Source organism: Symphalangus syndactylus, chromosome 7 (genome assembly GCF_028878055.3).
Source record: "Symphalangus syndactylus isolate Jambi chromosome 7, NHGRI_mSymSyn1-v2.1_pri, whole genome shotgun sequence".
NCBI classification, from domain to species: Eukaryota; Metazoa; Chordata; class Mammalia; order Primates; family Hylobatidae; genus Symphalangus; species Symphalangus syndactylus.
The window spans coordinates 29,935,554-29,951,217 of record NC_072429.2 but is presented as its reverse complement, the minus strand read 5'-3'; the positions used below and the strand labels follow the sequence as shown (position 1 = coordinate 29,951,217).

At 43.0% G+C, this 15,664-nt stretch overlaps 1 protein-coding gene across 2 annotated transcripts in view; it reads right to left on the bottom strand.

Annotated features, from left to right (window-relative positions):
• TIMD4 (T cell immunoglobulin and mucin domain containing 4) overlaps window positions 1–14,658 on the bottom strand; it is a 43,048-nt gene extending 28,390 nt beyond the window's left edge. Inside the window, exons 1-5 of one of the 2 annotated variants that reach the window (XM_055285487.1) lie at window positions 14,573–14,658; window positions 12,014–12,355; window positions 9,095–9,391; window positions 7,215–7,295; window positions 5,989–6,069 (exon numbers count right to left, since the gene is read on the bottom strand). In XM_055285487.1, the coding sequence (XP_055141462.1) occupies window positions 5,989–6,069; window positions 7,215–7,295; window positions 9,095–9,391; window positions 12,014–12,355; window positions 14,573–14,630 (859 nt within the window). In that variant the 5' untranslated portion in view covers window positions 14,631–14,658. The remainder of the gene's footprint in view (window positions 1–5,988; window positions 6,070–7,214; window positions 7,296–9,094; window positions 9,392–12,013; window positions 12,356–14,572) is intronic. The other variant, XM_055285488.1, reaches the window with a different exon arrangement.
• Between the last annotated feature and the right edge of the window lie 1,006 nt (window positions 14,659–15,664).

Here is a 15,664-nt window from a genome sequence, read left to right as displayed (position 1 = left end):
AATAGATTGAGCGATGTGAGAACAAAACAACTGAGAGGCCATTGAAAATTAAAGATGTTCACCCACAGGAATAAAACCAATAATTGAGAGTTCTGCAGAGCCATCTAAACAGAGGTCAGTGAGAAGCTTTCAGAATCTCAGATTTATTCTAATACTGAGAATTACTACTATGAGATTGTAAAAGCTTTTGTAACTTCTCTGGGTTTGTGATTTTGTCACTCCTCAGCTGTTTCCCTAGAGTGATTAGTAGTTAAAAAAAAAATCATAAAACCAAAAAGTATCTATATACTGATCAGGAACAGCCAGTCAGTTGGGAGCTGGCAGAAGTGGCCTCTTGTTACCCTGCTGTACTCCTGAAAATGAAGGTTTGTGATCTGGAATAGCAGCAGAGATGTAAAGAAAAGAAAAAAATAGAAGTCCTTCCTAATGACTATTATTTACAAGCCAGTAATTATGTACTAGGCATTTTTCTCATGCATTTTCTCACTTAACAGCCCTACACAATAAGTACTACTGTTATCCCCATTTTACATTTTGAGGAAACTGAGATTCAGAAAAGGATAGAACAAATAACTCACCTGAGATTCTACAAGAAAAACAAAAATCTCACAAAATGGCAGAGGTAGGATATAATCAGGAGCCTTTGCTCTCCCTGACTCAACTCTTTCAACTCCCACCTAATGCTACCCAACAGGCTATGAGAAGCAAGGACAAGAAAGAAAGGATAGGGATTTGGGATGTTATAGAGGCAGTGAACATGAGCCTGAGATACAATCAGTAGGGAACTTAATCCCAGGCCACCTGATTTTATTTAGGAAATGGCATAGTTATGTAGCTTTTTATTCCCTGGCTTCGGAGTCCCTACCCAGTAGAGATGGGGCCTTTTGGGAGCAACTGGGGGCCATTTCATACATTCCTGCTACCAAGCAAGAAATAAAATTAATCCCAGCTGGGTGCAGAGGCTCACACCTGTAATCCCAGGACTTTGAGAGGCCGAAGCAGGTAGGTCATAAGGTCAGGAGTTAGAGACCAGCCTGGCCAATATGGTGAAACTCCGTCTCTACTAAAAATACACACAAAAAAAAATTAGCCAGGGGTGGTGGTGGGTGCCTGTAGTCCCAGCTACTCAGGAGGCTGAGGCAGGAGAATCGCTTGAACCCAGGAAGCAAAGCTTGCAGTGAGCCGAGACCATGCCACTGCACTCCAGCCTGGGTGACAGAGGTGAGACTCTGTCTCAAAAAAAAAAGAAATAAAGAAATAAAATTAATCCCATAGGCGAGAAGGTATGATCAGAGTTCCTAGGTATCTTGAAGTATGAGTTTGTATTACTCTAATAGATTTTGGGGGAGTGGGGCCTATGTCATATTTTCATGTGAGTTGTTACTGCTGTTTTATCTGTTTGTGCTTGTATTTGTTACTGAATTATAGTTTCTAGCCATTTGGGGTTTTGTAGAATATTTAGAGAATTGAATGAAAGTCCTGGACTTTGCCCCAGAAAAATGTGTGTGCACACATACATACAATTATGCATATAATTTCAGGAGGGTCATGCCCTTCCTGCAAGAAGCTCATCTACAGATATCCCCCATCCAGGAGTCCTTAGACACAGTTTAAAATCTCTAAAAGCTGGGTATGACTCCTAGCTCTCCCGCTGTTCAGCTGTGTGATCTTTTTTTTTTTTTTTTTTTTTGAGACGGAGTCTCGCTCTGTCCCCCAGGCTGGAGTGCAGTGACGCAATCTTGGCTCACTGCAAGCTCCGCCTCCTGGGTTCACGCCATTCTCCTGCCTCAGCCTCTGGAGTAGCTGGGACTATAGGCACCCGCCACCACGCCTGGCTAATGTTTTGTACTTTTTAGTAGAGACAGGGTTTCACTATGTTAGCCAGGATGGTCTCGATCTCCTGACCTCGTGATCCGCCTGCCTCGGCCTCCCAAAGTGCTGGGATTACAGCCTCCAGCCACTGCGCCCGGCCAGCTGTGTGATCTTAAGACAAGTCACTCCACATCTCTGAGCTCCATTCTAGGCAGCCATAAAGTGGAGGCAAGAAATTGCTACCCTGGGTCATGCTAATTTTAGAGAACAATGATTGACAAGACCCTCTTTAAGGATTTAAATCAGCCCACAACCACGGAAGCTTTGCCATCCGAAAATTACATGAAAAAATGGAGAGGGAATTGAGGATTGTTGGCCAGAGAAAGAAAAACCCATAGAAGCCTGTAGGCCCTCTGAAGTGGGTCGGAAGGGTTTTCATGTGAATGAAGATGTAGTCTTATTCTGTAAGAATAAGAAGAGGCCACGCCTGGCCTCTTCTGACCTTTTGAGTGATGCTACATGGTCTCCTTCACAGAATTAAACGATGCCTGTTTCCTGGCTAATAAACATATAGAAAGGAACTCAAAATCTCTGTTAATCAGGATAAGAAAAGAACAAGATGGGCCGGGCATCCTGTAAGAGGCACCAGAAGGGAGACCAGGAGGAAGCAGAGCGGCATGGTGTTAGAGTGATTTAGAGTTGAAAAGACATGGGTTAAATCCAGGTCAGCTGTTTACTGGACAAGTTTTAAATCTTCAAGGGCTCTAAAATGGAGGTGATAATGGTACCCATTTCTTAGGAATGTGTGGACAATCAAAAGAGATAATACATGTAACGTGCATGGTGTTAAAACAATGACAGACCTACAACGGTAGGTGTTAGCTTCCCTAATAAAGTCTCTGACCCTCCATTTCTTTACCTATAAAATGAGGATAATATCTGTAGCTGCCTAGGAGGTTGTTGTGAGATTCAAATAAGAAAATTAATGCAAAAACGCTGAGCACAGTACCTAATGTATAGATAAATCCTCGGTGGATGTTAACCACAATTATCGCTGTGAATGTTTCATTACCAAAAAACAGTGGCAAGAGAGGAAGTAGGGAGTGAAAGAATTTCATTTCTATCTGTTTTTATGTACCCCTAACAAAAAAGCATGCGTGTAATGTTTGTGTAATTTAAAATAAATGAATAGTAGTTAAAAGAATATGACTTTTAATTTCAGGTTAGAAAACCAGATAAAATAAAATGATATCTAAAGAGTGTAGAATCAGAACTAGACATCCCGGACCTGACAACCTGGGAGCTGTGCGGTCTTGGGAGATTTTGATAAAACAAAAATGTGAGCATCTGCTAAAGAGGGATTAAATTAAGTGGCCCAGGAAGATGGCTTGACATAGACCTAGCACATAACACATGGTCAATAAATCCTGCTTTTCATCCCTAATGACTAAACGTTCCATAGAGACTGACTGGCCTTCTTACACCAAGCTCCTCTTCAGCCCAGCAGCAAGTGCTCTCTCTTCTGGGATTTGGTCAAGGAGGAGAGAAATGAAAACTATAAAGAAGCTTATGGAAGGTAAACATCACATGACCTCTTGTTCCCTTGTAATTCAATGTAAAATAGTCCAAGATTTAAATGGAATAAAGGATGATGGCGTTAGAATGTTCTCCCTACTTTCCATCACCTTTCTAGTCACTGCCGTCTCTTTCTTTGTCAGAAAATAGTCCCCCACCCTTACCCCATCCCATAGACAAAAAGGGTTTGGATCTTTGGCACCCCATTTCCCTTAAATTATCAACTCCTAGTCCAGATTTTCTGTTTTCCCACTGTATGAGTTAGTGCAGGCCAAAGCGTCTTAATATCAGGTTCCCCTTGCATTTCATCCTGAGTTACAGTCTTACTTCAAAACCTGTCCCCTTCCATTCACTCTTGTCTGTTTCCTTCAATTCTGAGCTTTTTTTGTTTGTTTGTTTTGAGACAGAGTCTCACTCTGTCACCCAGGCTAGAGTGCAGTGGCAAGATCTTGGCTCACTGCAAGCTCCGCCTCACGGATTCACACCATTCTCCTGCCTCAGCCTCTGAGTAGCTGGGACTACAGGCGCCCACCACCACGTCCAGCTAATTTTTTTGTGTGTTTTTTTTTTAAGTAGATACGGGGTTTCACCATGTTAGACAGGATGGTCTTGATTTCCTGACCTCGTGATCCGCCTGCCTTGGCCTCCCAAAATTCTGGGATTATAGGCGTGAGCCACCACGCCTGGCCTCTTCTGACCTTTTGAGTGATGCTACATGGTCTCCTTCACAGAATAAACGATGCCTGTTTCCTGGCTAATAAACATATAGAAAGGAACTCAAAATCTCTGTTAATCAGGATGAGAAAAGAACAAGATGGGCCGGGCAAGGTGGCTCATGCCTGCAACCCCAGCACTTTGGGAGGCCGAGGTAGGTGGATTGCCTGAGCTTAGGAGTTCAAGATCACCCAGGGCAACATGGTGAAATCCCGTCTCTACTAAAATACAAAAAAATTAGCCAGGCATGGTGGCATGCGCCTGTAGTCCTAGCTACTCAGGAGGCTGAGGCATGAGAATCACTTGAGCCCAGGAGGCGGAGGTCGCAGTGAGCGGAGATCGCACCACTGCGTTCCCACTTGGGCTACAGAGTGAGGCTCTGTCTCAAAAAAATTAAAAAGAAAGAAAGAGGCCGGCGCGGTGGCTCACGCTTGTAATCCCAGCACTTTGGGAGGCCGAGGCGGGCGGATCACGAGGTCAGGAGATCGAGACCACGGTGAAACCCCGTCTCTACTAAAAAAATACAAAAAATTAGCCGGGCGTGGTGGCGGGCGCCTGTAGTCCCAGCTACTCGGAGAGGCTGAGGCAGGAGAATGGCGTGAACCCGGGAGGCGGAGCTTGCAGTGAGCCGAGATCGCGCCACTGCACTCCAGCCTGGGCGACAGAGTAAGACTCCATCTCAAAAAAAAAGAAAAGAACAAGATGACATTTTCTTCTCATAAGATTGAAAAAGTTAAACAAATGGTCATATCATATGTAGGGAGAATATGGGAAAGCAGACACTCTGTGGGTGGAAAAATAAATTGGCACGGCCTTTTCTGAGAACATTTTTCTACAAGCTATTAAATTTAAAGGTGCACATTTCTTTTAACCAGTAATTTTTACTTTTTGGTCAACCATCCTAACTACAGAAACACTTGCATGAATGGTTAGGGAGGCATGCATGTACTAGGATGTTCACTACAGCACTGTTTATAAAAAGGAAACATTGAAACAACCTAAATGCCCCTCAATAGACAAGAAATACTGTGAGTACTCATAATATGAAATATTACACATCAATTTGACATATATCTACATAGATTAAAGAAGAAAGTGGTCCAATATACAACAATAAGTGAATAAAACAAAATGCAGAATGCTGCATATAGCATGATAACATTGTTTAAAGACATGCACGAAACTGAACTATATATTTCTATATTTATGTAGACACATAAGGGAATGGAAAAAAGACTAGAATGATCATCTTCAACTAATAACAGTTATTATCTCATGGCAGGGGGCTGGGATTGAAGACAAGGAGTGAAAGAGAATTTTATTTCTATCTGTTTTTATGCACCCCTAACAAAAATGCATTAGTGTGATATTTGTGTAATTTAAAATAAAAAAATAAAAATTTGAAAAATGAATAGGTGGTTTTCCTACTATCATTCCTGGCGTCAGGTCAGCAGTTTCTAAGGAAGAAGGAAGATTTCAACGGAGGGACTTCAGAGATGAGAAGAGGAGAGGAGAAGCCAGCACTGATGCTTGCAGCATGTTTTGCTTCCACCCCAGCTGGCAGGAGGATGTGGTACGTGGCCGCAAAGGAGACAGAATAGTTGAATCCCAAGACAACCAGACAGATGACAGATTGTTTCCACATCCAAAGACAAGCCACTCATGAGAACACAGCCCCAGGCCAGGCAAGGTGGCTCTAGCACTTTGGGAGGCCAAGGCAGGAGGATCACTTGAGGCCAAGAGGTTTGAGACCAGCCTGGGCAACATGGTGAGACCTCATCTCTACAAAAAAAAAAAAAGAAAAACAAAAAAGCGAGACTCTGTCTCAAAAAAAAAAAATTAATAAAGTAAAATAAAATATAAAATAAAAAATTACAGCCCCCTTACCTCCAGGCTGAGAAGACACTGAATCACTCGTTTTCCACATTGACACGTGGGATGTTGATGGGAGATCCCAAACTTTGGACTCTTTGGAAAAACAAAGGAAAACAGAAAACAGACTGAGGTAAATGCTCGTCTTCCTGCTTTTGGTACTCAACTGTCCCTATGCTGACTTCTGTCACTGAAAAAAAAAAAAAATTAGTATGTGCCAGACACTGTCCTAAGTGACCTACATGCATTCTGTCATTTAATCCTTAGAAAGAGCCACAGGATAGGTGTTATTCCCAGTTTACCAGTGAGGAAACTAAGGCCCAGAGAGATTAGGTAGCTTAGCTAAAATCACACAGCAGGAAAGAGGTAGAATTTGTATTTAGGCAGAGTGAAGCCACAACGCCCAAATAAATCACTCTATCATACTGTGTCCCTGCGTTGTACTATCACAAACACTGATTTACTTACCTTACAGATGTCTGTTTTCCTTTGCTAGATTATTAGCTCCATTACGGTAACCCCTCCCATATGAGTGCTTACAAATGTGCCAGGCACTCTTCTAAGTCCTCACATGCGTGAAGTTATACAACCCTACAACAAACCTAGGAATAAACTGAGGCCAGGGACCCCAAGCCAAAAGTAATAGAACTGGGAGTCAACCCCAAGTGGTCCTCTCTAGCACCCCCAAGGATGCCAATCGTGTCTTATTTCAGGGTATACCCCATCCCAGGCCCCACTAACTACCTAAAGAAGTTTTGATGGGTAGATGACAGGATAAATAATGAAAGAGTGACCAATTCTCCCTCCACTCTAAAAAGCCAACGCATTGAATGAGTAAACCCCTCAATAGTCTCAACAAAGAAGATTCGCGTGCATGAAATTAGAATGAGACAGCTAAGTGCTACTTAGCCTAGAGTCTAAAAGCAAACATCCTAGAGATGTACCATGAGCTAGTGTGGAGAATTGCACCAATCAAGAAAGGCCTTCCTTTTCCCTCCCTCCCTTCTCCTCCTCCTCCTCCTCCTTCTTCTTCTGTCTCCCTCTCTCTCTCTCTCTCTCTCTCAGCCACAACAAGGAACAAACTACAAAGGCTGCCCTGAGGCCAATTTGCTGCAGGGGGATTTTATGACACAAAAGACCCAAAGAGGTTATCAGTCATCTGATTCAGCAAGACTTTTAGTAATTTCCTTCTCCTCAGTCCAAGGGGTGAGGGAGGACAGAGAGGGTGAGTGTCTGCACACCTTTGGATGTCAGCAGGACAGTGTCAGCAGAAGCAGACTCAGCACTACTCCAGGAGTCACTGGGGAGGACAGTTTCTGATTCTGGAAGAGAAAAAAGTTGGATAAAAGGCAGCTAAAAAGTAATTATTGTGTTTGTGGTGCGTGGTGGGATTTGGGAATATCTTTTTTTAATTGATTTATTTATTTTTTGAAACAGAGTCTTGCTCTGTCACCCAGGCTGGAGTGCAGTGGCACAGTCTTGGCTCACTTCTGTCTCCACCTCCCAGATTCAAGTGATTCTCCTGCCTCAGCCTCCCGAGTAGCTGGGATTACAGGTACCTGCCACCACGCCTAGCTAATTTTGTATTTTTATTAAGAGACGGGGTTTCACCATGTTGGCTGGGATGGTCTCAAACCCTTGACCTTAAGTGATCCACCTGCCTTGGTCTCCCAAAGTGCTGGGGTTACAGGCATAAGCCACCACACCTGGCCACTTTTTTTTCTAATTTATCTAATTTTTTTAAAGACAGAGTCTCACTATGTTGTGCAGGCTGGAATTGACTTCTTGGGCTCAAGGGATCCTCCTGCCTCAACCTCCCAAGTAGCTGGGATTACAGGCTCACATCACCATGTTCCAGGGTATTTTTATGGCTGTCTTGGTGCTTCTTTATATATTTCAAGTTTTCTTCAAGGATTGCAAGTAATTTTTAGAATCAAGGAATAGAAACTACAAATGTTGTGTTTTACGGTAGTTATTTATTTTAAAGCCCAAAGGAATAAAAAAATACATACAAGAACTGATTGGTTTAGGGTTCATGGATTTTAGGTGACTATTCAGAGTATAATAGAATTAGCCAATTCAATTTTGTAAAGCTATTTGAATTATCCAAGACTTATTGAGGCAGCTGAAATGTCTAAGAAAGCCTTCAAGCTATCTCATGATTGCTTTCCCAATTCTTACTGCAGAATCAGAGTCTGACATACAGTGACAGCCTTGACAAGCCCCCCTAAGCAATAGAGCAAGTCACTCAGTGAGAGGTACAAGTTGCAGGGTCAAGAATTCCAAGGGAAAAAAAAAGAAACAAAGAAAAGAAACAAGGCTAGAACTAGTTCACCAACAGGGGATATTTTAAAGGCGTCTGGAGGTCTTTCCTCAACCAATCTCTAATGCTCAGGCAGCTACTTAACCCCTGAAAGAATGGAACTGGAGTCTGACCAGGAGTGACCTTTCCTGGTTCTTCAATAAACATCTCTTGCAAGACTCCTTAGAGGTCAATTAGAGAACCCAAAATGCTGACTTTTCAAAAACACAAAGGATAAGGCAGAAGAAAAGAGAAATCATAAAAAAAGAAAAGGAAGAGTTTGGTGAAAACACCTCCTTACACACACACACACACACACACACACACACGCACACACACACACACAGATGCCTACTGTTAAGGAGTAAATTGTGTCCCCTCAAAATTCATATGTTGAAGTGCTAACCCTCAGTACCTTGGATGCAAATGTATATTGAGATAGCGCCTTTAAAGAGATAGTTAAGGTAAAATGAGGTCATACCAATGGACCCTAATCCAATACGACTGGTATTCTTGCAAGAGATTAGGACATAGAAGGACAGACAGAGGGAAGATGGCCACCTGCAAGCCAAGGAGAGAGGACTTAGAAGAAACCAACCCTGCTGACACCTTGACCCTGGACTTGTAGAACCCAGAGCAGTGTGAAAATAAATTTCTGTTGTTTAAGCTACCCAGTCTGCGGTGTTTGTTTGATAGGTCTAGCAAACTAATATACGCATGTGCACATGCACACACACACACACACTGAGAGAGAGCAAGTCACTGGGCTGCCTCATTCAGTGAGCTCTGTTCTAAGAAACCCAAGATACATGTGCGTACCTGCAGTGACGATGGGCCCTTCCTTAGAAGGCTCAGGAGTCAGAAGACCTGTGGCTGCCTCTGGAAGGGGGCTTGGGGTTGGTGAAGGGCACGTGTTTGCTGTTGTGAAGACGGCAATGGTTGTCGTCTGAAGTGGTGTTCCGGTTGTGAGATCGGGTGTGGTCACGACTGTTGGAAGTGCAGCTGGGGTTGTTGTCATTTGTGGGGTGGTGGTGGGGCTCGTTGTTGTTCTGCGTGTGGTGGTAGTTGTTGTTCTGCGTGTGGTGGTGGTGGTTGTTCTGTGCGTGGTTGTCGAGGCTGTAACCAACAACAGACATGTCTGGCACCAAGCGGAGATGGAGGAAAAAGAAAATCATGCAAGTATATCTGGGACCCATCCATTTCTGTTGCCCTCACCTGGTCCACTGGCCTGGACCATTGTAATGCCCAGTAAAACTGTGTTTCCTGCCCCCACCCTGACCCGTTCCTTCCAATCTATTCTTCACACATTGGCTACAGTAATCATTTAAAATGTTGGCCAGGCGTGGTGGCTCACACCTGTAATCCCAGCACTTTGGGAGGCCGAGGTGGGAGGATCACTTGAGGTCAGGAGTTTGAGACCAGCCTGGTCAACATGGTGAAACCCTGTCTCTACTAAAAATACAAAAATTAGCTGGGCATGGTGGCATGCGCCTGTAATCCCAGCTATTCAGGAGGCTGAGGCAGGAGAATTGCTTCAACCTGGGAGGCGGAGGTTGCAGTGAGCTGAGATAGCGCCACTGCACTCCAGCCTGGGCAACAGAGTAAGACTCTATCTCAAAAAAAAAAAAAAAAAAAAAAAGTCAGATGTAATTATGTCCCTCCCCTGCCTAAATCTTTTACTGGGTACTCCTTGCTCTTAAGATAAAGAACCCAATCCTGCACCTTGGACTTCAAGCCACAAGCCTCCATTTGACCCCATCTTGCCTTTCTTTCCAATCTCATATCTCCACCCCCAGCTATCACTTTTTTCCACCCAACTGGCATTTCTTTAGCTCTTTGAATACATCAGCAACCTTCCCACTGCATGAACCTTTGTACCTGCTGCTTCCTATTCTCATTCTTCATGAGGCTGACTCCTACTTAACTCTCATGTCTCAGCTAAAAGGTTACTTCCGCAAGGAGGCCATGTAGATTCTCCAATAATGATTAGGCTTTTTTGTTATGTACTCTCATAGTTTACCTCCACAGCCTTTATTGCATTTCATAACTGCACATTTATTTCATTGCTATTGTTTAAAGTCTGTTTATCCCATTAAACTTTAAGCACCATGAGGGAAAATCTGACATTTATTTTGTTTTATGCTACAAATCCAATAACTATCACAGTGTCTTGCATATAGTAGGTGCTCCAAAAACATTGCATGAATGCATAAATGAGTGCATCAAAAGTGAGCTCAAAGTATGCAACCTAGAGTGAGAATGTAGTCTCTTTCAGACAGTAAAGATCGGTTCATACAAACACCACTCACCTCCTAAACATCTGATTTGAGCTTCGTTAGCCACCGTTTATTCTACAAATCTTATCCTCCCTAGAATATGCCAAATTTCCATTGACTCCAATGGACCAGAAAGACACCATTTGTTCCAAGTGAACTTCGAAATGACCTCATAGTATATTAAGGTCAAGTATTTTATAAAATAATAGCTGGTTATACCCAACTTGAAAAGAGAAGACTTGAGTGGGAGTCATCTAACTTCAATAAACCTCATTTCTCTCTTCTGCAAAATTGGAATACCTTTTATCTCATAGTGTTGCCTTAAGAGAAAGACATACTAATATGTATGTAAGTTCTTAAATTAGAAGCATCTACATTAGTTGGTCTCAAATTTTAGAGTGCATTAAAGTCACCTGAAAACTTAAGAATATAGGCTGGGTGTGGTGGCTCACGCTTGTAATTCCAGCACTTTGGGAGGCCAAGGCAGGTGGATCACTTGAGGTCAGGAGTTCGAGACCAGCCTGGTCAACATGGTGAAACCTTGTCTCTACTAAAAATACAAAATTGGCTGGGTGTGGTGCCAGGTGCCTGTAATCCCAGCTACTCGGGAGGCTGAGGCAGGAGAATCACTTGAACTGGGAAGTAGAGGTTGCAGTGAGATGAAATTGTGCCACTGCACTCCAGCCTGGGCAACAAGAGCAAAACTCTGTCCAAAAAAATCAAAAGAGAGAGAGAGAATATAGATGTCTAGACTCCTGTCTTCCAAGGTGCCCATCCAGTTAGGAATAGAGCCCAAGGATCCTCCAGGTGACACTGATGCAGGTGGAATACAGAGCTCACTTTGGGAAGCTCCATGCCGGACAAGCCCTAAAGGTAATTATTGTTAGCATTATTCAACCATAGGCTCAACGCAGCTCAAATTTTTGAAGTCCCACCATATTCCAAATTTCATCAAAAGCAACTGATAGTAACAGAAGAAAGAGATCCTAAAAATTGCTATGACTGTGTCCAAATTTCATGCCCTTTCTCCCCTGCCAGAAGTGGCAAACTATTGGTTTACTGGTTGAAGGGGACCCCTGAATACATTTTTCTTAGTTCATGCAGTTTTTTTATTATTTTAAAATCCGGCAACTTGTAAAAAATCAACAGAGTTCACATAAAACTTCATAGATCTGAAAACACTGGACCCAAATATCTGCAAGGTGGTAATCCCCTAGATACGTAGCAGCTGCCTCTTCAGATTGACCCTGCAATTCACGAGTTCCCTTTCCACCTTCCACTCATTGCTGTGGCTGCTTTTGTGTTTACTTGCCTACTTCAAACCACGGCACTTTATTTCAAATTCAACCTTCCCACTCACTGTGAAAGCAACTCCAACCTCTTCACCACCAGCCACTGATCCCATTATCCATTAACCACTAAATCTCTCCTTCCACAGACATGAGGCCCTTCACGTGCTTACCTCTCTGTAGATTCAGGCGCACATTTATCTTTACATCGTTGAACCAGCCAGGCACCTCTATGCGGCAGCAGTACACACCGCTGTCACTTTCACTGGGGTTTAAGATGGTCAAGGAGACATCACCTCTCCGGATAGTCCCCTGAAGTCTGTATTTTGCTGACTTTCTTGAGGTCACCCTCATTCCATCAGTGCGGATGAGCGCCTCCTTGCAACCGGAGTAGGGGCACTGGTCTTTCCCCCAGCACATGCTGTTGCTATTGTGAGACCAGGATGAGTACTGACAGGGCAAAGTCACCCGGTGACCCAAAACCTCCGTCACAACAGTCTCTGAAGTGACTGGTGCTGCAAGGAAAAATGCAAAATTTAGGTCATGCAGTACTGAAATCTCTCAAATATGCTACATAGTTTTTGTGCTAATAGATGCTTCCAGGAAGATGAAGAGAGCTGTAGTCTATGTTTTTTTTCTTTCTTTCCTTTTTTTTTTTTTTTTTTTTTTTTTGATACAGGGTCTTGCTTTGTCACCCTGGCTGGAGTGCAGTGGTGCCATCATGGCTCACTACAGCCTCAACCTCCCAGACTCAATCCATCCTCCCACCTCAGCCTTCTGAGTAGCTGGGACCACAGGTGCGTGGCAGTATTCCCAGCTAATTTTTGTGTTTCTTTTATACAGACTGGGTTTCCCATGTTGCCCAGCTTATGTGGTTCTTCAGCATAAGTTTTGATGTTCCTTGCTGTGCCCCTGTGCTCCTAACTCCACATGATTCTATCCCCTAAGTGGAATCAGGTGACCAGTTGAGTCTCTAACCATGGCAAGACCTTTTTGCTGATTTAAATACTCCGATTTGAGTTATATTCGCTAACCAGTAAACTCTCACATGAAAAATCCTGACCTTGTAACTCAATTTCACTTTTTCATATAATCAGGTGGGCTGTTTTCCACAAATAGATATTGTAAACTACAGACTTAAAAGCTTCAAATGGCTGGGCACAGTGGCTCAGGCCTGTAATCCCAGCACTTTGGGAGGCCGAGGCGGGTGGATCGCCTGAGGTCAGGAGTTCAAGACCAGCCTGACCAATATGGTGAAACTCCGTCTCCACTAAAATTACAAAAATTAGCCAGGCATGGTGGTGGGCGCCTGTAGTCTCGGCTACTTGGGAGGCTGAGGCAGAAGATGCCTGAACCCAGGAGGTGGAGGTTGAAGTCAGCTGAGATCGTGCCACTGCACTCCAGCCTGGTGACAGAGCAAGACTCAGACTCAAAAAAAGAAAAAAACAAAAAAATGTGGTATATAAACACAGTAGAATATTCAGCCATAAAAAAGAATGAAACTGTCATTTGCAACAAAATGGATGGAAACAGAGTTTATTAATATTATGTTAAGTTAAATAAGCTAGGCACAGAAAGGCAAATATTGCATGTTCCCACTCATACATGAGAGCTAAAAAAGTTGATCTCATGAAAGTGGAGAATAGAATGATAGTCACTGGAGTCTACAAAGGATAGGGGAAAAGGGGTATGAAGAAAGGCAGGTTAATGGGTACAAAATACAGTTAGAACATGTGGAAAAATGGAAAAAATACAATTAAATAGAAGAAATAAGTCCTAGTGTTTGATAGCATAGTAGGGTGTCTATCGTTATTAATAATTGCTTGTGTATTTCAAAATAACTAGAAGAGAACATTTGAAATGTTCTCAGCACAAAGAAATTTAAATGTTTCAAGAAATGAATATCCCAATTACCCTGATTCGATCATTGTACATTGTATGTATATATCAAAATAACACACATGTAGCCCATAAATATGTATAGTTATTATGTATCCATTTAAAAAAACATGGACTTTTGTAAAACTGCAAGGGCCATTCAATATTATCTTGTCCTAGAAGCATAGATTGTGACAACTGGTCATTTAAAAAGCCAGGTCTCTCATTTCAAATATGGGAGAGCCAGAGCAATTTAGACATATTTGCAGTGTCAACAGTTAGTGCCCGAGATGCAGCTGCAGCGCAGGCAAGAACACTTGACTCTATATCACCAGGATGCAAAGAACTTCACTGGAAACTGAGTGTGTACATTTGCATCATCCAAAACCCAAAAACAACGTGCAGAAAAGAAACCTTACCATAAAGCCTCACCCCAGCAAAACAAAACAAAAAGCAAACAAACACTTCTAAAAACAGAGGGAATGATAAGAATTATCACAACTCTCACCAGAACTAATTCTCCTGGCTTATTGATTATATGAATAACATCCATAGAGGAAATCTGTTTTCCCCAGTTTATCTGACCACTTATTTCCGTGTCTCTTCTTCAGTTGCCATTTCCAATATAAGCCCAAATTACCCCAGCCTAAAACCCCCAGACCAGTCTGGATAAACCTCTGCGTAACAAGGCAGGACAGAGGCCCTCCACAGAAGGAAGCCTGGTAGGGAGAGGGGAGGGATGCAGAAATGAAGTGAGCTTCTGCTTTACTGAGGCCCAAACCAGTGCTTGGAAATCCATCACACAATAGCAAGTCCTCTGGGAACTTCTACGTAGAAGGTTTCAGAACACTTACTCAGGTAAAGCCACCAAAACTCAATCACCAGCCAGAGAATGAGAGGTTCTTTGGGCATTTTGATGGTTGACCGGACCCAGGAGTCTGTCTATCTATCCAAAGCCCAACCTCTTATATCCCAGTTAATGCTGACAGGGTGGGACTCTTTAGTTTCATTTCTCTTTTTGCCTCATAATCTTCCCTTTCTCCTGTCCTACATGGCTTCCCCCAATGGGCGATGCATGATGAAATGTGCTGAGCCCTTTTCTCCTGGTGACTAGTGTGTGTGTGGAGGGATGGCGTGGACATACTTGTGCTTCTTTGTCCATGTGTATAGTGGGTTTCCTATATGTGCACGAGCATCCATGCATGTGCTGGCGCAAATATGCCTGTATAACCTGTGCACATGCCACAGTTGTCCCAACTGCTGTACAGCCTGTCACAAAAGGCAATTGACTCTCCACACTGTCAAGTGTTTACGTGTAGATTCCTCATGGGGCCAAAGCATAGTTAGACTGAAAGTTGCCTCCATTCCCATTCGAGGTTCTCCTTCACCTGTCCCCTGGCCTCCTTGCCCTAATAATGGAGAAAGAAAGTGAGGACAGGCACAGTGGCTCACACCTGTAATCCTAGCACTTAGGGAGGCTGAGATGGGAGGATTGCTTGAGGCCAGGAGTTTGAGACCAGCCTGATCAACATAGCGAAACCCCACCTCAATTTTTTATTTAAAAAAAAAAGTTTAATAAAAAAATTAAATTTTTTTTAAGTTTTAGGAAGACACTGAAGCCCAGAACTTCCTGATTCCAAAGCTTATGATTAATCACTACATTGTCCTTTGACCTGTGACCCTTTGGGTATCGTGTCCATATGATGAGGCCTAAGAATTCAAAAATGTTCTAGATTTTTAAAAATCCTCAATTGATTGTAACTAGCCAACAAACCTCAAACATTCAACATTGCTTCTACTGAAGGTATCAATGAAAAATCTAAATATCAGGTGAGGTTCTAGACCCAGAGAAGCCAGACTAACATAGGCAGGGATGAAAATAAGGGGATTCAGAGTGAATCTTCCCACTGAATGCCCACAGAACCAAGGGATCCTTTCCCCATTCC